The sequence below is a fragment of the Cryptomeria japonica genome, chromosome 6 (genome assembly GCF_030272615.1).
Source record: "Cryptomeria japonica chromosome 6, Sugi_1.0, whole genome shotgun sequence".
Lineage (NCBI taxonomy): Eukaryota > Viridiplantae > Streptophyta > Pinopsida > Cupressales > Cupressaceae > Cryptomeria > Cryptomeria japonica.
Window position 1 is genome coordinate 550,432,841 of NC_081410.1, and position 23,111 is coordinate 550,455,951.

General features: G+C 43.0%; 1 protein-coding gene across 6 annotated transcripts in view; it reads left to right on the forward strand.

The window, feature by feature from the left end:
* The window catches only part of LOC131041271 (chlorophyll(ide) b reductase NOL, chloroplastic), a 217,369-nt gene that overhangs the window by 68,643 nt on the left and 125,615 nt on the right, over positions 1-23,111 (forward strand). For 5 of the 6 annotated variants that reach the window (XR_009104996.2, XR_009104997.2, XM_057974302.2 and 2 more), the window contains exons 3-4: positions 9,883-9,944; positions 10,078-10,164. Coding sequence is in view for 4 of the 6 variants with exons in the window: in XM_057974302.2 (XP_057830285.2) it covers positions 9,883-9,944; positions 10,078-10,164 (149 nt within the window). In the remaining 2 variants the exon portion in view is untranslated. Of the gene's footprint in view, positions 1-9,878; positions 9,945-10,077; positions 10,165-23,111 lie in introns of all 6 variants that reach the window. The other variant, XM_059207482.1, reaches the window with a different exon arrangement.

A 23,111-nucleotide genomic window follows, 5' to 3' on the forward strand; every position in this document is an offset into this window, starting at 1 on the left:
CTGCTGCTTGGGCGATGCCACTTTCCACCATTTGCTTAGGCCTGCCATATGCGTTGGGTGAGAAGACCCGATCCCTGAAATCCTGAATATCAATGTGGCCAAGGTCGGTGTCACCAATGTTATCCCAGATGCTTTGGACCTTCGACTCTCGTAATCCTCCCCTCTGATATTGATACTTCATTCTTTCAACTTTCCGCGGGATGTTTGATTTGGATGCTCGCGAGGTTTCGGCTGCAGCGGGTGTTTTTGATGATTCTGCCGCCGATTTAGGCATTTATCCTGCACAGCTAGACACGGATTACAAGGTGATACAAGAACGATAATGCGGGTTAGATAATAACAGAAGTGCTTCAACATACCGGGATTAGTTTAAATATCATTTTGGCTAACAATTTGATTAACTTTAACAGCATCATATTCCTGAAGATTTATGACTATGCATTCTTACTTTCGAATTTTTTGGATTAATTTTCAACAGAGGCAAAATATGAGAAGTTTGAATTTGAAAAGAGATGCAGTTTCTGGCTAAACCTCGAGAATGAATCCTAATTTTCGGATGTTCGAATAACGGAGATGCAGACTCCAAGCATTTTAAATTCCGCGCATTTGCCTATTTGATTTACACATTTTAAATGACCATACGCGTTAAAGCGTACTTACCTGATGGGAGTGAATGACGAGAGATTGCCCAACCTCGTTGCGCGAAGCGAACGGACGATCCTGCAAAATTTGAATCCCAACAGTTATCCTTCCTATTTAAATTTTTGCGGTTTGGAGGATGAAAGAAGATTTATCAATTTCATATGGTTCTATCCCTAGCAATCTGAATTTTAAATGGTTGACGGGAGGGTAATGCGGCGTCTTACCTCCTTGTTTTCCGGATTTGAGAGCTCTTTCAAATTTTGAATTGCATTCTTTCTAACTTTGGATTTTGACAAATTTGGAGGCTTCGGATTTAACCTGGCCTCGCGATACGACCTTCGGCCCCGTGGTTTAAAACTGCGTTTTGTGCTGAAGGCTGGGTTTTGCGTTAAAACTGTGCCTTCGTTGAAGCTTTGGCTTTTGCGTTATAAACTGTGCCTTCGTTGAAGCTTTGGCTCTTGCGTTACAAACTGTGCCTTCGTCGAAGCTTTGGCTCTTGCGTTAAAACTTCGCTTTCTGCGTTTTTGTTCGCCCTGGCCTCCGCGTTTTTGTTTTAACTTGCCAAAGTTCGGATCTAAAGTCTGAAAAGGAGATGCGTTAGGTTTTTAAAACTCGACTTTCGCCGAAATTCGGAGCTTAAGCCCGAAAATGAGATGCGTTATGTTTTTTAAAACTCGACTTTCGCCGAAGTTCGGAGCTTTAAGCCCGAAAATGAGATCGCGTTATGTTTTTTAAAACTCGACTTTCGCCGAAGTTCGGAGCTTTAAGCCCGAAAATGAGATCGCGTTATGTTTTTTAAAACTCGACTTTCGCCGAAGTTCGGAGCTAGAGTCCGAAAAGGATATGCATAATGTTTTTGTTTTAACTTGACTTTCGCCAATTTCGGACCTAGAGTCCGAAAAGGGGTGCATTCGGTTTTTGAACTTTCACTTTCGTGAAATTTCGGCCCTAGGGTCCGAAAAGTGTTTACGTTATGTTCAGACTTTCACTTTCGTGAAATTTCGGCCTTGGGGTCCGAAAAGGGGCGCATTTGGTTTTTGAACTTCCACTTGACTTTCGCCAAGTTCGGACCTAGAGTCCGAAAAGGAGCGCATTCGGTTTTTGAACTTTCACTTTCGTGAAATTTCGGCCCTGGAGTCCGAAAAGTGTTTACGTTATGTTCAGACTTTCACTTTCGTGAAAGTTCGGAGCTTAACGCGTTAAAAAAAAACACCGCAACCCCGGACCTAAGCGCCTTTTCGGGCTTTCGGACCCTATGCATCCTTTCAGAACATTCCGCCTTTATTTAAAAATTTCGGACCTATGTCCGAAAATCGTTCTCCTATATTGGCGATCTCGGGGGGGGAAATCTGCTCCTTAGAGAATTTTGGAAACTTACATAGAATGTCGGACCTCCCAGCAACTTCGCCAGACCCCACAAATTTGGACTTGGGAGGCATCAAAATATCCAGGCGCTGGGTCGAGCAATTTGATCCTTTAGGAGGCGAAAATCATCTTTTGCCCGTTCCTCGCAAGGGTCGGGTAGCAAACTTTATGCAATTGGCCTTATAGCTCTGGGTTGGCGGGGTCCGTTGGTTCTTACCATCTTACGCCTATCCAAGGCAATCTTTCAAAATTTTGGAACAAAGCTTTCGGCATTCACGCCCGAAAGCCAGATTAGTCAGGAGGACTCATTGGTTCATTACTCCAACGTCGATCAGCTTATGGACTGATCACGAACTCGCTCGACGAGACACGAGAAACTCTGCTTGGATCCTCGGGATAACGATCAAAAAACTCAAAACAGGAAAGGGGGACCCTGTCGGCGACAGGGAGCGTGTGCAACGCACAACAAATGGCGACTCTGCTGGAGAAATGCTCCCAGTCATTTCGGGAACGCAAGTTCGGATCGAACCTAGAATCTCTGGTTAACCACCACGATTGAGAGGAGAGAAGGAGAAGAGTCTTTCAAAACAAGATAATGTGAATAGTCAAATCAAACCACACGCAGATCGGATCAACTAGTGTGTGCAAATGGAGTTCATTCCAGCCTAGAAAAAGTTGTGGCATCAATGTTTCACTGTGTCGAGATGTCCAACGGGCTAATACTCCAAAAGCAACCTGGATAGAGCCTCGCTGCCAGCAAGCGTCTATAGCCCCGACGGAGTTATCGCCTGTTAGCTCACAGAGATTGCTCTGTTTCCGGCAAGAAGGTTTTACCCTTTTTCTTTTCATACCGGCAGAGATGCCTGCATTCCCTTTTGCCAATTTTACGTTTAACGCTTGATTTCAGAGTGCTTGATCAATTTCCTTTTCCTCTCTTCTTTTTTTTTTTTTTTTGGCATAGTAGGCAGTGAAGCCTACGCAGGATTGAGCGTAACAATGGTCGCTGAAGCATAGCCACGGACCTTTCATCGATATAGCGTCCCTTTGATTAGCAACTGATCGTATGCAATTTTAATATGTGTTTGTGCTGTAATCACGATATTGGGGATAGGTTTTGACTAGGACAAGATTTTGTAGAGAAAGGTCGTCTAGATCTAACCGGACGTATCATGGGGTGCTCCATTAATCAAAAGTCTCCCCGAGCTTGGATTCCAAAAATAGATGGTAACAGCAATCTGGCGTCGCACCAGCGTTGTACATGGCAAAGGCCTCCTTCAAGAAAATGACAGGGGTCCCAAAGCGGAGCAGGAAAACAGGAAACTAAGCTAAGACAAGAAAGGAAAACGGAGCCACTATTCACAATGAAAAGGCTTAGGGAAGCCTATGGCTGGAAATAATGCTTGAGGAATTGACCATTCACGGGCAAGGGAACGTCCTCGCCTGTTAGGGTCCTGAGTCGGAATGCATTTTCTCCCAAAATTTCTGAAATTTGAAAAGGACCGAGCCACAGATTGTCAAACTTGTCGTGCTCTCCCTTTCTTTCATGAGCTTTGTCCCAACAAAGGACAAGATCGGAAATGCGAAAGGCCTTTACTTTTGCCCGTCTGTCGAACCAACGCTTGACTACTTCTTGGTGTTTGGCAAAATTATTTATAGCGTCGTCTCTTTTTTCATCTAAGTATAACAGCTGGGACAACCTGGCTTCCACAGCGTCATTGATTCCTAGGAATTCGCCCATGAACTGCAAAGTTGGTATTCTTAATTGTATCGGGAAGATGGGGTCAAGACCATATACTAAGTGGTATGGAGAAGTTCCAATGGCGGCCTTGCATCGGGTACGGTCTGCCCAAAGGGCAAATCGGAGTTGGGTGTGCCAATCTCTCGGATTCTTGTCTAGGAGTCTTTTAATCACACTCAGGAGGTTTTTGTTTGTGGATTCCGCTAAACCATTACCTTGGGGATAGTAATTAGATGAAAATTTTAAAGTGATCCCGTAATTGAATGCCCAATTTGAAAATTTTAATGACGTGAAAGCAGAACCATTATCACAGACTAGAGCGTGAGGACAGCCAAAACGTGTAATAATATTCTCCTCTAAAAATTTAATAACAGCATCAGCATTGCATTGTTTCAATGATTGAGCTTCAGACCACCTTGTGCAATAATCAGAAGCAGTTAGAATGTACCTGTGTTGCGCAGAGGAGGGCGGGTTGATCGTACCTATGAAGTCGAGCGCCCATTGGCCAAATGGTTTTACCTCTATGACTGGTCGGAGTGGCATAGCTGGGGTTCGCTCCCTTGCTGCGGATACTTGGCACACATGACATTTCTTTACATGTTCGTGGGTGTCTCGGAATAAGGTAGGCCAATAATAGCCTGCCCTGAGGATTTGGTGAGCCGTTGCTAGGCCTGATCCGTGGCCGGTTCCGAACTTGGTATGGAACTGCTCTATAATCTGGCGTGCTTCATCCTCATTTACGCACCTCAGGTAAATGCCCTCATGATTTCTGCGGTATAAGACGGCACCTTGCAGCATGAAACGGCTACTCTTCATCCTTAGTGCCCTTTTCTGCACTGGGTTGAGGTGTGATGGGCATCTCTGATTAAGAAGGTAGAAAATTATGTCATCATACCACCTGTCTGGAGAGACTTGTTCAATCAGATACTGTTGATGTACGATTCCTGAGCATTCAGACGCGAGGGTTTGCGTCAAGGCCTGACCTCGTACTAGCTTCATAGGCTGGATTTCAATGTCATATTCCTGAATGATGGTCACCCATTTGCCTCTCCTTTCACCTAGCTCATTCTGCATCAATAATGTCTTCACTGCAACATCTGGTACTATGGCATATATCTTACTCCTAAGTATATAATGCCGGAACTTCCTGATGGCTTTGACTAGTGCATAGGCCTGCTTTTCAATGTTTGGGTATCTTAGTTCAGCCTCCTTCAACGGAGTACTCATGAACGCTATCGGGTGCTCACCCTTTTCCTCCTTTCGCTGAGTTAAGATCGCTGCACAGGTGTGCTCGGAGGCGAAGGAATAAATGTAAAACGGCCTTAGGTAGTCAGGGCTTACCAGAACCGGCGCTTGGACGATTGCTTGCTTGATCTCTTCGAACGCCCTTTTGGTTACTGGGGTCCATCCTATCTTGGCGTCTTTTTTCAACATATCGTTGAGAGGGCGAACTATTTCGGCAAACCCAGTTATGAATTTTCTAACAAAATTTATCTTTCCGAAATATGACTTAAGTTCCTTTTTACTTGCAGGGAGATTGATTTGCAGTATGGCCTTGGTCCTATCAGGGTCAATTGCTATGGCCTTTTCTGAGATAACATGGCCGAGGAGCTTGCCTTCGGTCACTCCGAACATACATTTCCTTGGATTTAAAGATATCCCGAATCGACGACAGCGCTGGAAAACCTTTCGTAGGTCATTCACATGATCTGCCCTTTGCTTGGAGAAAACGGTCAAGTCGTCCATGTAGACGATGATGCAGCGACCTACAAGGTCTTTGAATGCGATGTCCATGGCGCGTTGAAATGTAGCCCCTGCGTTGATCAAACCAAAAGGCATTCTCCGATAAGCAAATATCCCCCACTTAGTGGTAAATGCAGTCTTAAGTCGGTCCTCGTACTCGACCATTACTTGGTTGTACCCGGAGTAACCATCTAGGAAAGACATCATCTGGGATCTGTTGACCATTTGCAGGACTTCATCAAGGGAGGGCAGCGGGTAGTTATCCTTTCTCGATGCTCTGTTTAGATTACGGAAATCGACACACAGTCTGATTTCCCCGCTCTTCTTTCTTACTGGGACTAGATTAGCGACCCAGGTAGAATGTCGTACTGGAAAGACAATGCGAGCAGCCAGCAACTTCTTTACCTCTTGATATATTAATGGTTCGAGGAGGACATTCACTGGACGCTGTCTTTGCCTGAAAGGCTTTGAATCTGGCTTAAGGGGTATGGTATGAGTTATCACAGATGTATCATAGGTTTTGAGATCCTGATACCCCCAAGCGATGATATCTGGGAATTCCCTCATATTTTTGAGGATTCCGTCTCTTTCTTGGGGCGTACACACTTTGCCAATGAGTACGTTCTTTTGATTTTCTTGCGTGCCGATATTGATTTTATCACAGGCGCCTCCTTCTGCAGTGCCTTCTTTGCGAGACTTGAGCTGGTCCCAGTCGAAAATTCGTTCTAACTGCACCATACCTTTGGGGATCGTATTTGTTCTAAGATTCACGACCCCCTCTATGTCGATCTCGGCTTCTTGGGGTTCTTCCTCATCTATAATCTGAGTTGCAAACACATCTGAGCTTGTAATGAAGTCGATGATGTGTTTGTCATCATTGAACACCTGAAAATTAGTAACGTTGTCTGGGACTGATGGAACTGAGGCTAACTCTACTGTAAATTTCTTCAAACTTTGCATTGATAGTGGCTCAAGCGTGCTTGCGGCCTGGGCTAACGAATCAGCGACCTGGTTTTGTGACCTGAATATGGTCTTGATGTTGAAAGCATCAAAGCTTTCCATTATGTCCCATACGCGATTGCGGTAGAGGCTGAGTCTCTTGTCATGGCAGGTGTATTGTCTTCGAACTTGCCGGACTACTACTTCGGAATCTCCGAAACAATGCAGGATCTGGGCTCCCTTTTTGGTGGCTAATAGCAAACCGTGAATTAAAGACTCTTATTCTGCTATATTGTTGGTGCAGTGAAACTGTAGCCTGTAGGAAGCTAAATAGGTTTCACCAGTAGGGCTTATCAGTTCTACCCCTGCTCCAGCCCCTCTCTTGGATTTAGAGCCATCGAACCTTAAGGTCCAAGTCTGATTTGGGCTGGTAACCTTGCTTGCTGCGGTTGCCGGACCTGTAATTTCATACTTTTGCCGCTCAGGGGGTGTGGTGACTTCCGGCCTGAGGGTATGAGTTTGTAGCACCTCTGAATGTCTCTTGCATGCCTGATTCAACGCTGCCCTGCATAGTGAACAAGTTGTTTCTGAATGGGCAGCATTGTGAACTCTGCACCAACTGGTTAGGAGCAAATTCGCAACAGAATCTTGATAGTTAAGCTGGGACGCTGGTCCTTCACATTTGCAAAAGAATTCCCTGAGGCTGCCGAATAACTCACCTTCCTCTGGCGACGTGGCCTCCCTATCATAACTTTCTGCAATTTGTCCGGAATTTTGGACTGGGTTTGAGCATTGTACCAACAAGACTTCGTTCATTGACCCGACGTCTGCCCTATATGTGCCCAGGTCTGATTCTAAGAATAGGGTTTCATTAGCCTGATTATATTCCGTAATCATCAGCTTGAGCCGAGGTTCGGATTCAATCCGGATCTGATTTGCTACCCCTCTCCATGGTAGCCACATATGGGTGAAACTAGAATGCAGCCAGCCGTTCAGGACGCGGGTCCAATCTCGGCTGAGTAGCATGCCATAGGCCCCCGGGATGTCCACCACTTGAATATCGATGTACATCTGAATACGTGGATCAGCTGTTAGTTGCATGTGTATGTTGTTTAGCTCGCCCACTACAGTTACTTCAGATTTGTCCAACTGGGTAACCTTTCGGTTAGTCTTAGTGGGGGTCAGGCCTAAAGCACTACATATTGACAAGGGCATAACATTAGCTGAAGCTCCCGAGTCAATGAGGCAATTATGCAAGTTCTTACCAAAGATTCGGAGAGTTAATAGGAAGGGGGGGGGGTTCTAGCTTTTCGGTGAACAAGCTTATTGTAGGCTCCGATGGTAAGGTATCATTGTTCATGATTGAGATATCCTGAGTCCTTCCCCGTGCACGTGCTCCAAAGCCAGCCTCCATAGGTTGATCATTTTGGAACTCAGGTGGTGCAGCATAATTCACTGTTGCACCCCTAGGAGTTGTTGGTCCTCTCACCTCACCACTGATCTTCTGGGGTTGTCCTTGTACTATTCTCTGTCCGGAGTGGTCGTCCATCCCTTTGGACTGAGTCGGTGTGGGTTCCTTAAGACTATTCAAGACCATGTCCCTGACTTCGGAGACTTTCATTAGTTCAAAAAAGGGTAAGCTGACTTTCATCCTTTTGAATTCGTCTGCCATCAATTGGCCTAGCCTAGTAATCTCTATATTGCTGGACGACCTATCACTGGAGCTTGGATTTGTGACGGTAATTGGCTGGCTCTGCGGAACGAGCATTCTTGGCTGGGGGGGGCCTTCTGGGACTGCCCTTGGCTCGCATACTGTTGCGATGCCTTTGGATAACTTGGGTTATTACTAGCATTCTGATCGGGAGGGACCTGGATGTCCTTGGGAGGTGTGGAAGTGGTGTAGGGGCTGCTGTTGCTGTTCTGGTTGTTGTTGTTGTAATATCCCCGATTTGCGCGCTGGTACTGCTGAAATGCATTTACATCGACGGGCTGATTCGGGTCGGCCACCTCATTTTCATCCTGATTGGGTAAGAAAAATGGGGGAATGTAGGTTTCTAGAACAAGTGCAGTGTCATACCTTGGTGACGGCACTATTTCAAATCCCGAGGGAGGGAGCACTGGTTGGGGTATTGTGTTCTCCACCTCCCGCTGGAATATGCTGGCAGCAACCTGAAATTCGTCGCATTGTAACTCTGAGTGCTGGTTAGTGTTGTGTAACCTGCACCAGTTAGAAAGTGCTGCCTCTGCCAAAAATACCGTATCTGTTGGCCTGTTTTCTGATGCTGGCGGATTATCGAGCGGAGTAGGCACTCCTCCGTTGTTGGGACGGGTGTTCCATGTCCTTACGGGTCTCTGATATCCTTGATTCTGGTATTGACCCTGGTGCTGACCCTGCTGTTGGTTCCTTTGATTACTCTGCAACTGATTATTCTGACTTCGCAGATGAGTAACTTCAGAGGACAACCTTTTCATTTGGTCAGTCAGTTCCCGCATCTCATCCTTCTCCTCTTGGGTTCTTGATGACACAGTGGTATTTTGCAGATAGATGGGCTGCTTAGGAAGGATTTGGGATATAGGTGGTCCTGGATGAAGTACCAGTTGGCTGGTGAGCTGCTGAGGCTGATATGCCGGTTGTGGGATTGGGTTTAAAATGGGCGTTTGGTGGGCCAAAGCCTGACTAATTCCCTGAACTTGGCTGGACGCAGCAGGGGGTCCTAATTGCATCAAGGGCCCGGCGATATTTTGGCCTAGCCCCTTACTAATTTCCATAGCCTTAGCATAGGCCTCAGTCAGTGTAGTCGGCGCGGGATGTGATTGTCGGACGAACATGGCTGTTAAATAATCCAGCGCTGAATAGTAGATTTCTCTTGCCGAAGCGTCACTCACCACATATGGATCCTGCAATCGGGTGAAGGCCTTGTGGAACCTGTTGTTAAAGGAACTTATAGGCTCGTGTTCCTGTCTCTTGACTTCTACAAATTGCCTGTACAGCTCCGTGGGGGTTATAGGGATGCCATATTTTCCTGTGAAGGCTGTCTTCAACTTTTCCCAAGAGTCGATAGAAGATACCGGTAAATGGATGAACCAGTAAAATGCGTTTCTCTCTCAACATTTTTAGAGAGATGATTGTGGGTGTTGCTGGGGTTCCTTAGAAATTGGACTTCCCATGATATTCCTGGCCCATAAAACCTGACAAGTATCAATCTATCTACAAGATATTTTAAAGATATCTTATGGTTCTCAATAATAGATTGTCTATTTATATAATTTATGCTTGTCCGAATTCAGTGATATCTCAACATTGATTCCAAAGCATGTGCAAAATTCTATATCATCTATTGTCAACCATGTGGACATAGAGATGCAATAATAGGCACAAAAGTTACTCCGTTGGTTTTATTTAGATTTTCATCATAATATATAAGCTCTTATGTTTTTTATTTTTGTTGTTGCAGATGATCGTGTTCAAGCTGCTATAGAAAACCTTAAAAATGAGTTTGGGGACCAGCATTTGTGGGTATTACAATTTTACTTCCATTCAAAACTCACATGAATGCAAATTTGAAAAGTTTAATACCATTTGCTAGATGACAAAGTAACATCGGTGTGTAACCTGCAAATCAAAATTTGATTACTTATCTATTTAATAGGGAACAACTTGTGATGTGAGGGATGGAGAAAGTGTTCGAGCGCTAGTTGAATTTGCAAGGAAAACCATTAGTTATGTTGATATATGGGTAAGTTCAAAGCAAGAATTCCTATATGTTTTATCTCCTATTTTAGTCTTCTTTGACCAAAATCAAGCACAATGTTGCGTACATATTTTAAAATAAAAGTTGTAATATGGCATTGCAATTTATGATCAATTCCTATTTTCTTTTCTTTTTGATACACATTGCTAGGCATGTTCTTTATAGCTTACGTGGGAAGTACAATAATCATTATTATTAGTAGTGTTGAATTTTGCATTACTAGAGTTGTTATGCAGTGTGTTTTTACCAAACGAAAGTTAGACACAACTATTTGTGGAATCAAAATGTTTTAAATATGAACTACGATTTTTTTGATGCTTCGAATAAGAAATAAAGTTTTTGTAAATCTAATCATTAAAAAGCTTAGTTGTCAAGTTGAGTATGGGTATGTGGGTACCATACGCAGTATGGCAATATTCCAGAATTCTCTGGTTGTTATAGAGCATACAATCTTTGCTTGATCTCTATTGTGTGATAGGAGTTTTTCTTGTAGATGATTCTTGACTCCTGTGTTTGATCATCAACTTCTACAATATCATCATATACCTTTGCATATTCATAAATACATTTAAGGAACAGCAGACCATCATATCATTCTAAGCGATATTTGGGAAGTTTATCAGCATAATACCATTGTCAAATCAGGCACAACTTGAAAACATTATTGCTATAATTCAAGAAGGAAATTTGAAGCATATATTCAGCATTTGCCATATTAGAAAGAGCAGCAATCTCATCTAAATCTACAGGTTGAAACATCTAACTTACAGTATATTCTACACTGTTATATCAAACATAATGGAGTTGCAGATCAGAGATCATCATGCATAAGCATCATTGAATATATTGGGAAGAGGAGAGATAATCCATTGATTGCATTGCACCTAGTGCATATACATAATATATCTATTGTTCAAGATCATTTTGCATACACCTAATTGCTAAATCAAAGATAATATTGATATTGACTTCATATCATTATATCAGTGGAAATCGTTACACACACACACACAAATACACATACACACACACATGCATATATATACACATATATAATTGGTAGACATATATGCACTAAAGTACTTTTCTCAGTGTTAGCCTTGAAGGGAGTTAGCTGGGTCAATAATATTTTGCATGAAGGACTAAAATTATTTACAAGACTAGGCTAACTGTGAAAACCATAAGGCAGATGTCTTGTAAGATCTTTGCACTGAAAAAATGATTTGAGCCTTCTTATATCGTCTTACTAGCTGTTTAAGGATAGTCGATTGTTCCTTTGTCATCAGTGAAGATAAAATATGATTCTGCTTTGTTCTCAGAACTGCCTGAATATTTCCCCATCCATTCTTTTGAAATATGGGAAAAGGATAATGAAAGAAATATTCTTCAAAAATCATTCTCAATGATGGGGAATCCTACATCAAATCCAGTTAGGTCAATATACCTTCCATAATCTATCAATTTTGAATTTCCTTCTAGGTAAGAGACTCAAACAAATTTTGAAGAAGGAAAAACTGTGTTTAACAGTTTGTATACACATCTTTCTCCTACTGTTCAATAAATATACTCTGGTTGCAAATCAACACCTTTAGCTGGAAGTAATAGGCAGAAAGCAGAGCATATGTGTTTATCATCTAAAGCAATTGTAAAATTTGGTCTAACAACACAAACTCCATCTCCTCTTTCTGGGTCTAAGATTTTTGTGAATTGAGCTGCAATTGCCTGATTCCAAATTCGATATATCATATTTAAACCGATGATGGAGAATAATATCTACATAGGAAAAATGAACATGGGAATATCCTTTTTCTTTCCATTGCTGAATATCTTTTGGGATGGCAAAAGGCAAATAAACAGGACGAATACCAATTCCTTGGGCTTGAAGATTAAGTTCAGTCTATCTTACTGAAGTCATAAAACTCGCTTTGATTCCTTTTGCAAGATATAAATCTGAAATACTAATATTAAGAAACTTAAAATTACCATGCTCATCGAATTTAACTTCATTATCTTCAACAATATTGTGAATAGGAATGGTTCCAGAATTACTAGCATTCATGCTTTTGCATGTCGCTATGCCGAGAAATATAACTGATAAAAGTTTTAGATATTACTTGAAATTTCATCTCCAAGTTTGCTGCTACAATTTCCTTACTTATAAATGCCCTTCACAAATGCCTCCCTGGCTTAAACAACGGGTCTTAACCACAAGGTCCACAGCTACTGAGAAGCTTAACCTCAATCATTCAGACTTTCCACTTTCTTAGAAAATTTGAACAAAAATAACAGACAACTTACTATATAAATACTCCAGGCTCTGATACCAATTCACAGTAAAGCACAAAAGACACAATATCTCTAAACTCCTTTCAAGAAGGCCCAAAATTGAACAAGATGGGACGAAAGATACAATATTCCCTCAACTCCTTTCAAGAAGGTACAAAATATAGGATTCCTTAGAGTATTCTAGATAATATTATTCAAGCCAATATGGACTTAAATAGGCTACAAATAGATTTCTTATTTGTGAGGTCGTTGAGGACACAAGCTAAGAGCATAGGTCTGATTGTTGATAAGGCTTTTGGAATGGAAAAGCTCAACCATGATTTAGACTAGACTGGACTAGATTCTCAAGACTCAATACTACTTGATACTTGATCTAATACTTGATGTGTAAGATGAGCTCACAAGGCCTTATTTATAGTGTTAATTCTGTAACGTCGGTCGTACTATTTCATGCTTCCAATATATATATATATATATTAATTTGATTACATATACTAATATGTTAATGTTAACTAATGATAAATAAAACCAAAGTTAACTTATCGCGTTTGACCAATGGTTACACCGTTCATGGTATCGGGCGGTAAAGCGATTCTCAAACAAGTCGCACTCCTTCCGATCGGGTAAGTAAACGGTGACTAGTTTATATACTGTGGTGAGAGCTACGTAGGGAAGAGATGTGTCTTCCCACGTGGGAAGACATATCTCTTCACTACGTAACCCCTCATCCACTTATATAGCATGCTTACATTAAGGAGGATGCATACATCGAAATTGATAAGTGTGGTGCATCTTTAAAACACGCTATAGCAGATAAAATACAACTTTCAAATCATATCTCCATCTCTTCTATTTTGATCACAAAATTTTGAAAGAACTTAACATATAGCAATGGGAGGCCAAGGGGTAGAATGGTGTTGGAAATATTGTTGTCATTGATGTCAAGTAGGAATTTTTTTATCAAAGCAATATTGTCATTGATGGATTAATGTTTATTGCTGTCAAAGTCTTGAGAAATCATTAATGAGGTCTGAAAGGCCAAAGACCACTAATCGATGTTAAAGAAATTGTTAAGGAAGTTTTTTGAATAAAGTTTAATATTAATGCTTGCCGACCTGCTGAGCTGTAGCATCCACTTTGGAGAGTTAAAATTGAATTATTTTACTTTAAGCAAAGGTGGCTGACTCCCATATTGATATTTGTGTATAAACATATCAACAGATCACCCAAATAAAATAATATAAGTGATACATATTCACATATATTAAAATATAATAGAATGCAGCAAAGATGATATTCATTAGTTATTCATAAGTGCAGCACCATAAAGGGCAACAAATGTTTTTAAAAGATAACATATAAGACAAAAGGAACACATAAGACAAAAGCTCAGTTAGTAATCATTCCTTAATAAACGGTGATGACTTTTCAAGAGGTTATATCTCTTGAAAGGATGTCTCTCTTCTTAGAGACATAAGGATGTAAATAGAATGTGAAATGCATGGAGAAGTGTGTGATAAAAAGGACATACATACAAACACAAGAAGATTTAATGAGGAGAAGAGAATAATTGTGTAAGACAAATTTTTGTAAAGAAGTTTTATATGATCATTATCCATTGAGGGAGTAAATGCAAGAAGACAAAATATTTTCCTAATTTAAACAAATTTATAAGCACATTTGGAGCAAATCTAAAAGCATATTGAATCAGATTTATAAGCATAATTGGAGCAGATTATTGAAGCATATTAGAGCAGATTTATAAAGAATTAATGACTTAATTTATAAAGACATTGTAAAGGAGTTGTGAGCAGATTTGTGAATTATTTGCAATCAGAATAGAGAGTAAGGAATAAAAGTGAAATGATATAATATTAAGGAAGGAGATTGAATTACTCATCATCCATTGAAGAAGCAACATTCATAAGGTGGATTTTTTTTTCGTAAGTTGGTGCTTCCTAAAGGACAGATTGGTGTCTCTCGCTAAGTTGGTGCTTAATAGTGGGGGTTGTTGCCTACGAATTGGGGGGATTGGTGTCTATGAAGTTTGTTAGAGTTTTATATAATCAATATTTTGTTGTGGTTTTCTCCTGTAATGGTTTCTATGTAAATCGTGTGTTCTTGTGTTCCATAATTGTTAAATCTTATGTGAAGGATATTGTACAATTGATATTATTGTGGTGGTTAGTTTGAAAAAACAAGGAATTGTATTATATCAATTCACCTCCACCCCCTAGTGTAATTGTGTTCTCATTAGATGGCTTACTAGTAGATGTAAGTGGTAGATATGGATTACTGGTAGATGTGGGTGGTAGGTTTGGTCAAAAGTAACGAGTGGTAGATGGAATAGCAATAGGTGAGTACTTTAGAGGGTAGTGGTAAGTGGTAGGTGGAATTTTTGGAAGATAGTGATAGTGGAGTGGTAGGTGGCAGTATGTACTTTTGAATGATGGTGGTAGTGGAATAAGTACATATTTATGGGGTGAAGCTCATTTTTACAACTTACAACCTTATTAGTAAATATTAATAAATCCTCATGCTAGTCGACAAATATTTGTCCATAAAATATTAATATTAATAAGAATAAAATATTAATATAATACTTACTACTAATAACCTACTAATTATTACTTTTATGGAACTCAAAAAATCAATGTCCCAATTTTAGGGTTCTCGTGTTTGCCCTCCAGGCGAACAATTTAATGCATGCAAGCAAAATTCATAACAGAGAACAGTAATGCCATAGATTTCAGATAAACCATATTAAGTTACACAATGTATATTAGTTACCAGCCAACAGAAAAGATACCATTTCATTCATAATCGTAATAATGACCAGTTACATCACACGGTATATAAAGGTACCAAGGGGGTGCGAGGGACAACTGTCACACCCGTAACTACCTACCCTCAGTTACATCACTAAACAAAGTACTTCCTAATTAATTACTTTTTATTCCCGTACATACAATATTACCGCCAACATCATCCCCCCCAAAAAAGCAAGGTCGTCTCCTGACGACTGAAAACAAAATGGGATGATCAATAGAAAAAGAAATCATGACTAAGAGTGGGGTTGAGGAAGTGTCCTTGACGAGGATGGTGCCGATGCTCGGGGTGTGGCTGCCAAGCATGCCTGTAACTCGTAGACCTGCTCAGTCCTCAACTTCAGGTCCCGCTCTGCAACCATTTGCCACTCCATAGCTGTTTTCACCATCATCGCGGCTTCCAAGACCTCCTTATCCTTCTTCTCCACCATCTCTAAGGCACTAGCGAGACGACTCTCCAACATAGCCCTGTCCTCCCGGGCTTCCTCCAACCGTGCCCCCAAGGCATCCTTCTCTGACCTCTCCTCGGCCAACTCTCCTTCCAAGGTAGCGTGTTCTGCAACCCACAAGGCGTTCTCCCGAGCCAACTGCCCCCTATGCGACTCCTCCATCTGTTGGAGTCGAGCAACCAACTCCTCCCGAGCCGCATGGCCTCCTACCGTTGGGTCTCGGTACCCTGAGCAATATGCTGTGTCCTCCTCAGCTCATAGTATGTCTCACGGAAGACCTGCTATATCCTCCGCAACAGTGACTGTCTACTAGTCTCTCCAACCTGCTCCCGGAGGCCCCAATCCTCCAGCATCTGCAGGGTCTCCGTCGTAGGCCACCCTCTCGTCTCAAAACACTCAACAAAGTGTGTCATGTGCTCGTCCCTCATAAACCCAAGTAGTTGCTCCAACTGTCCATCTGACCTGGCATCTCCCTCAGACCTGGCGGAGGCTACAATCCTCCGAGCTCTGACAGCCATGTCTGCAAGAAACTGCTCCAAATCCTCATCACCCTCCACTCTCAGAGATGTTGGGATATCGTGCTCTTGGGCATCCTTGTAAGGACTCTGCAGTGGCTCATCATGAGGGGGGCTCTGGATCAACTCCTCCTCCTGCCTGCGACTCAACACCAACTCATGAATGGGTGAGTGGTCTCTCTGCACTATTCGTGAAGTCTTTGGTGAGCTATCTCCGACCAAGTCCACAATCTCATGAGGGCTCTGCTCACGCCGTGGGGAGAGGACAACTTCTCCAACCGGTGCTACTGGTGCCATCTTATACCGACTCAGCCAGACACTCATATCCGCTTGAGAAGGGGTACCACTCCCTCCAGGATGCTCTGATGCTACCGTAGCCTCCCTATCAATTGTACCACCACTGGTCCCTACCTCTACTGCTGTTGTGGGACTCTTGACGCGGACCCTTTGAGGCTCTGGTGCTCCTGGTAGGGCTACCAATGTCGTGGCCATGTGCGGGGGAATCATAATCACTGGTGTCCGATCCTGCCCAGAACCAAGAACCGACACTGCCAATACAATCGCTCTAGGTGGTAGAGTCCAAGTGGCACCTGCTGATGTCGTTTGCTGGGGTAACTCACTTGGGGGTTGTGTGACGGCCGCTGCTGGCACAATAGCGGGAGGTGGTGTTGCTATCTGTGCAATTGCAGGAGATGTAGCTACGGTCTCCTCCTCCACCTGTTGTCCGCCTCTACCTACCGTCCTGGAACTACCCTCCGTGCCTTGTGACGTATCTACGGAATCCTCCTCGACACTCGCCTCCTCACTCTGGTTACTTGGCTCGGACTCCGACTCTGGCTTAGACTCAGACACCACCACCCTCCGCTTCCATTTCTTGCCTGATTGTGTATCTCCACTCGGTGCCGTGATATCTAAATGAACCCAATAGAATATGGGCGGCAGTCCAGGGTGTACACGACCGTGTGGTGCCAAGTGCTGTGTGCTAGGCGATATCTGAAGACACACTGCATCCAAGAAGAGTCCAATGGCATGGTACGACATATAGAAAGTTTTGTGCTGCAAGGTCATAAATTCCTCCATCCTATCAGCAAGCACCGATGCCCAGTCATATACCACGCCATTGCGGATGCCATTCATCAATATAGCTTGCGCCATGGCAATGTTCGAAGCCCTATTGGCTCCCATCAAGTGGCACTACAACACATCCAGGAGGCATCGCCATTCCCCCTCTCTCAAAAAGGACTTCTTCAAGCCTCTTCCCTTGTTGGCATGCTAGAGACTATTGAGCTCAGCCTGTGTGAGGTCGTCACGGCACATCAACTTCAAGAGTTTATCCTTGAAATCTGAGGATATTTTCTGCCCCTTATCTACTTTTTTTCCCTGTGTACCCGGAATACCAAAAACCCTCGTAAACTCTGTGGAAGCGAAAGAGACCGTAACTTGGTGGTGCTCATAATCGAACACTGACTGCCGCCTGTGGTTGTCGTAGGCACCAATCATGGCCCTCAGCACAACCTCAAAAACCTTAATGCAAAAGATGGGCATCTGGATGGCTCGGTGTACCTGTGCGTGTCGCAATTGTGCCTTCACAGGATCATCATGCGGGGTCTCGTTCCACCATTTTCGACAATCTGTTCCACTCAAACCCTCGAAGGTAATGGTGTCCACGGTCACATCATCCTTCGCTGACATCTGCTGGTACACTTTGGGTCACACCTTTTTGCCTTTGCCTTTGCTGCTGTCAACCATGCCGCTCCTAACTTTCACACCTGAAGGCACAATCCGAATAGCTTTCTTGTTGGCAGAGGTTGACGACACTGTAGCAGGTAACTGCCACAACTGTCTTTTCCAATTCTTTCCACCGTTGGGGTCCATTAAATGATTTCGCTTTTGTCTCTTGTGCCCTTAAATATATTAAAAAAATAGAGTTATTAAAACAAATTTCTGCACGTGCTTACCCCCTCAAGCGACCACAACCTCCCCCTTATACCCTGCACTACTACACACTTCCGTACGGGTGCTGCCAATTGAAAGCTTCCATATGGCCTTTGGAAACACTGCTGTACGGTCACCTCCCTTCTCTGCCGTACGAAAATCGTTCGTTTGCCCGCCGTACGCCTTCCGATATTTGTTTACTGCTTTGTATAGTGATTTTATGCCACGTGTTGGTCTTTTTTCATTGTATGGCGATTTTCTTAGTCTCCTTGTAGTTCGTTTCCTCTTGCTGTACGATGTGTGGATATAATATATACCGTACGAGCCTTCTTCCCTTTATCCGCCGTACGGTTATCTTTCACCACTTTTTGCAATATGTCGTACGATGTTTTGGCTCTCTGATTTCCGCTGTACCGTACTGACCGTACAGTGAATTTTTTCATGTGTGGAGCCTTTCCTTTTTTTTAAAAAATAATTTAAAAAAAAAGACTCTAAGTACCTCCACAGGAGGATTCTGGGTCACTCCGTCACCTATGCTCATGATATGGTTTTAATTTGGACCCATTCATAGCCTCTGCCACTTCGCGACCATCTAACGTCCATAATTTGATCGACCCATTTTCAACTTCTCTCGAACTTTATATGGCCCCAACCATCTTACTTTGAATTTGCCAGGTTTAATCTCATTGTGCCCATTATATTTTAGTACCAGTTGGCCCGGGGCGAACCTCATTCGCTTTAAATGCGTGTCATGCCACAACTTCCTCCTTTGTTGGGCTGCCTCCGTAGCCCATTGAGCCATCATTCTTTTCTCATCCAACTTGTTCAAGACATACAACTGCTCCCTTAAGCTTTCCATATCCCCCAGTCTGTTCTCGATTGCAATATGAAGGCTTGACACCATGAACTCAGCTGGCACAATGGCTTCCTGCCCGTACATCAGTTGGAATGGAGTCTGGCTTGTGGTCACCTTGTAGGTGGTGCGGTAGGCCCACAAGACCGAGGGTAATTTTTCTTCCTAGTCTTCCCCCTCGACTCTGCAGGACTTGTAAATTACTCCAAAGAGAATCTTGTTGGTAGCCTCCGCCTGCCCATTGGCTCGTGGGTAATAAGGGTTGGACAAGGAATGAAAATTTTTGAATTCACTAGTGAGAACCTTGATGACATGATTCACAAAATGTCCACCTTGGTCACTGGTCAACTGTATGGGGATGCCATATTGTGTAATTATCTATTCATAAATGAATCTTGCCGTACTCAAGGCCGAGTTGTCAGGCAAGGCCCGTGCTTCCACCCATTTAGTTAAATACTCCGTGGCCACCACAATGTAGCGGCACCTTTTGGCACGGCTGGCCTTGAGTGGCCCAATAAAATCCATCCCCCAATGCTCGAATAACTCTTGAGCATGTGAGGGATTGAGGGGCATGAAATCCCTCTTCAATGACTTTTCGGCTCTCTGGCACGTGTCACAACCCACTACCCATTCTCTGGTGTCATTATACAATGTGGGTCACCATAGGCCTGCCAGTAGCACCTTTCATGTCATGGTGCCGGGTCCCATATGGCCTCCCGCAGGCCCCTCATGTGCCTCGCTCAGAACGCTTGGCACCTCCTCTTCCATCACACACCGACGCAACATTTGGTCGGGCGCCATTTTATACAACAATTCCTTAATTAACTGAAATGAACGGCTTCTCAATACTAGCTTCCTTCGTTCCCCAGGTGGCATGCCCTGTGGGAATATAGAGGTGGAAAGGTATTCTTCGATGGCAGTGTACCAAGGCGGCAATGCAGCAATATGGAATAGGTGAGCATTTGGAAACTCATCATTAACCCCTTCTGACGGTTCTCCCGATCTAATCCTGGATAATTGATCAACTATCACATGGGTTTTTCACGATCTTACAATGATGGTGAATGTAAACTCCTACAACAGGAGTAGCCATCTGCTGATCCTTCCTTGAATGATTGGTTTGTTGACTAGATACATAAGCGCCTGATGGTCCACACAAAACGTGAATGGCGTCGCCAGAAGGTAATGTCTGAATTTTTGCATGGCATATACCATCCCTAGGGCCTCTCGCTCCGTTGTGCTGTAATTCTTTTCAGCCTTAGACAATAATCTACTTGCAAAATAGATTGGATGGTCTAGTCCATAGTCACCTACCTGAGCTAATGTGGCACCAATTGCAAAATTAGAGGCATCTACGTGGACATGAAACTCCTTGTCCCAATTGGGGTATGCAAGGATGGGGGCCGCTACCAACTTGGTCTTCAACTCCTCGAAAGCTTCGCCTTTCGAGGTCCCCCACGTGTATGGTCCACCCTTCCAAGTTAGTTTATCCAAGGGGTAGGATATCCGAGCAAAATTCTTTATAAACCTTCTACAGTAACCAATGTGACCCAAGAAAGGTTTTACCCTTGTGACATCTGTGGGTGACTCCATTTCCACGATCACCCGGACCTTATCAGGGTTTGTCTTCAACCCCGCTTTACAAACAATGTGCTCGAGCAGTTTGCCTTGAGGCACCATAAATCTGCACTTCTTAGGATTGAATGCCAACCTTGCCCTCCGACATCTCTCCATGCATTCCTATAGGGCTACAAAATGTGTCCTGTCCGCTATAAATCGACCAATCGTCGAGGAAAGCCTTAAAGTTTCCCACAGACATCTTATCAAAGATGTGCAGGATGATCCTTTGAAAAGTTGCAGGCGCGTTGCATAGACCAAATGGCATCTGGTTATATGCATACATGCCGTCCTCCACCACGAAGGTGGTCTTGAGCTTATCCTCCTCGACGATGGATATCTGATTGTATCCGGAAAACCCGTCCATGAAGGAATACATTTCGTGGCCGGCTACCTCTTCCAGTATGCTATCCGTGAAAGGTATGGGAAAAGGATCCTTGATGGTGATTGCATTCAGGCACTGAAAGTCCATGCAGATCCAGATTTGATTAGCCTCTTTCTTTAAGGAAATAACAATTGGACACACCCATTCGTTGGTCTAGACCCGGAAAATGATGCCAACTTCTAATAGTTTTTTTATTTCCTCATTCACTCTTGCAGCATATTTTTTGTCATCCGGTATGGCCTCTTCCGCATCGGCTGGGCTCTAGGTACCAACTGAATGCGATGTACACACAGCTCGGGGGCACTCCTTTCAAATCTTTATATGTCCAGGCGAAAACATCCCTATGCTCCAAAAAGATTTTGAAAGTTGCTGCCTTCAACACACGATCCCAATCGTCCCCCACCAATATGTTTTTGGGATCTTCCTTCGTTCCCAGATCGGTCACCTTTAACTTGGACTCCTCATACTTGATAGGTTTGTCTTTCTCAAACTGGTGTGCAGGAGCGTCATCCACTTGGGCCTCCCCTTCTCTATATTCTTCATACTCTGGTGGAAACACAACTTTCTCCTCCGGTTCTTCTATCTGAAGCATGTTGCATTGGAACAACTCATAGTCCTCCCTTTGCCAATGGAAGAGTCCATTTAATGAGCACATGTCGTCCTCCGAGTAACCATCAAGTTCAAGAAATCCCTCACTATTTGGTTTCATCTTGCCTTCCATCTTGCCACTCCCATCTGTTTGAGTCGTCGGAGTCGGAGTCTGATGATGTGCACTCCTCGTTGACGACCTGGGTCCTCAGATCAATAACGTACTTCTGCCCACATTTCTCCATGGAGAGGGTGTTCTTCTTCCAATTATGATTCACTTTCGCTGTGACCAACCACACTCTCCCTAAGATGGCGTCATTGTTAATGCATTAGTAGCTTCTGCAAGATAAGATTCTCCTAACTCATTAATCTCCTCTATTCTGTTATTAGTTTACTCATTCATGCTTTATGTTTATCGGACTATAACATTGATCATAATTATGATATTGATATTGGATAATAATGGATTAGATTGACGACCTACTTAACTATGTTAAGCATCAATCTAAATGCTATCGGGCTATTAACTCGATAGCATATTAATGTGGATTCATATCGGCATTAATATGCTATTGGGGTATTAACCCGATAGCATATAATGCTAACAGTTATTGTTATTGTTTACTTTATATTGATCCATTATCATATGCTTTGATACCGATTCATTATCGGGTATGTTTTAGATCTGTTACAATTAACAATGATACCGATTCATTATCGGGTATGTTTATAAGCACTGTTACCATTAACAATGATACCGATTCATTATCAGGTATGTTTATAGCATCGATTAGTTATGGATCGGTTGATGGTTGTAAGAGTCACGACCAAGTGACATCTTGGTCGGACATGTCTAAAAGACATGTCCGATCAAGATGCCACTTGATCGTGGCCATCTTACTATTTATACATCATTCAAATTAAAGGAGATGATATTGAAATCGATACATGTTCATCCTCCTTACCTGCAGTAAAAGAAAGATAACAATATTAGCGTCATAGTCATAATATCAAAACGAAAAGACACCATCCTGCATATAACTTGTCCATTAAATTGGAAATTACAATACTTTTACAGTCATAGCCCTTCTTTTTAAGCGGGATTGCCACAAAATCCAGTAAGAAGGGTTGTGTGCCAATGGTCATCGGTTGGGCCATCAGGGTGCCGAGTGGCTTAATACCATGCTAGTCTGCTCCCACCAAATTGAATGTGGGTGGCTATAGTGTCGGCTTCCCGAGTTTCTTCCATGTATCCTCCGGTAGCACATTCAGCCCAGATCCTCTGTCCACGATGGTATCCTTAAGGATAGTCCCAAGGATTTCGATTTCCACTACAGCAGGATGCCGACCACTATTTAAGGCCAACAACATTGGATCAACCAAAGGGCTGATCGGGACTTCCGCCTGGGTTGCACCTGAAGGTGTGTGTGCGTTGCTGTGTATAGTGCTGAGAATGGTGGTCCTTAGCTGTGGCAT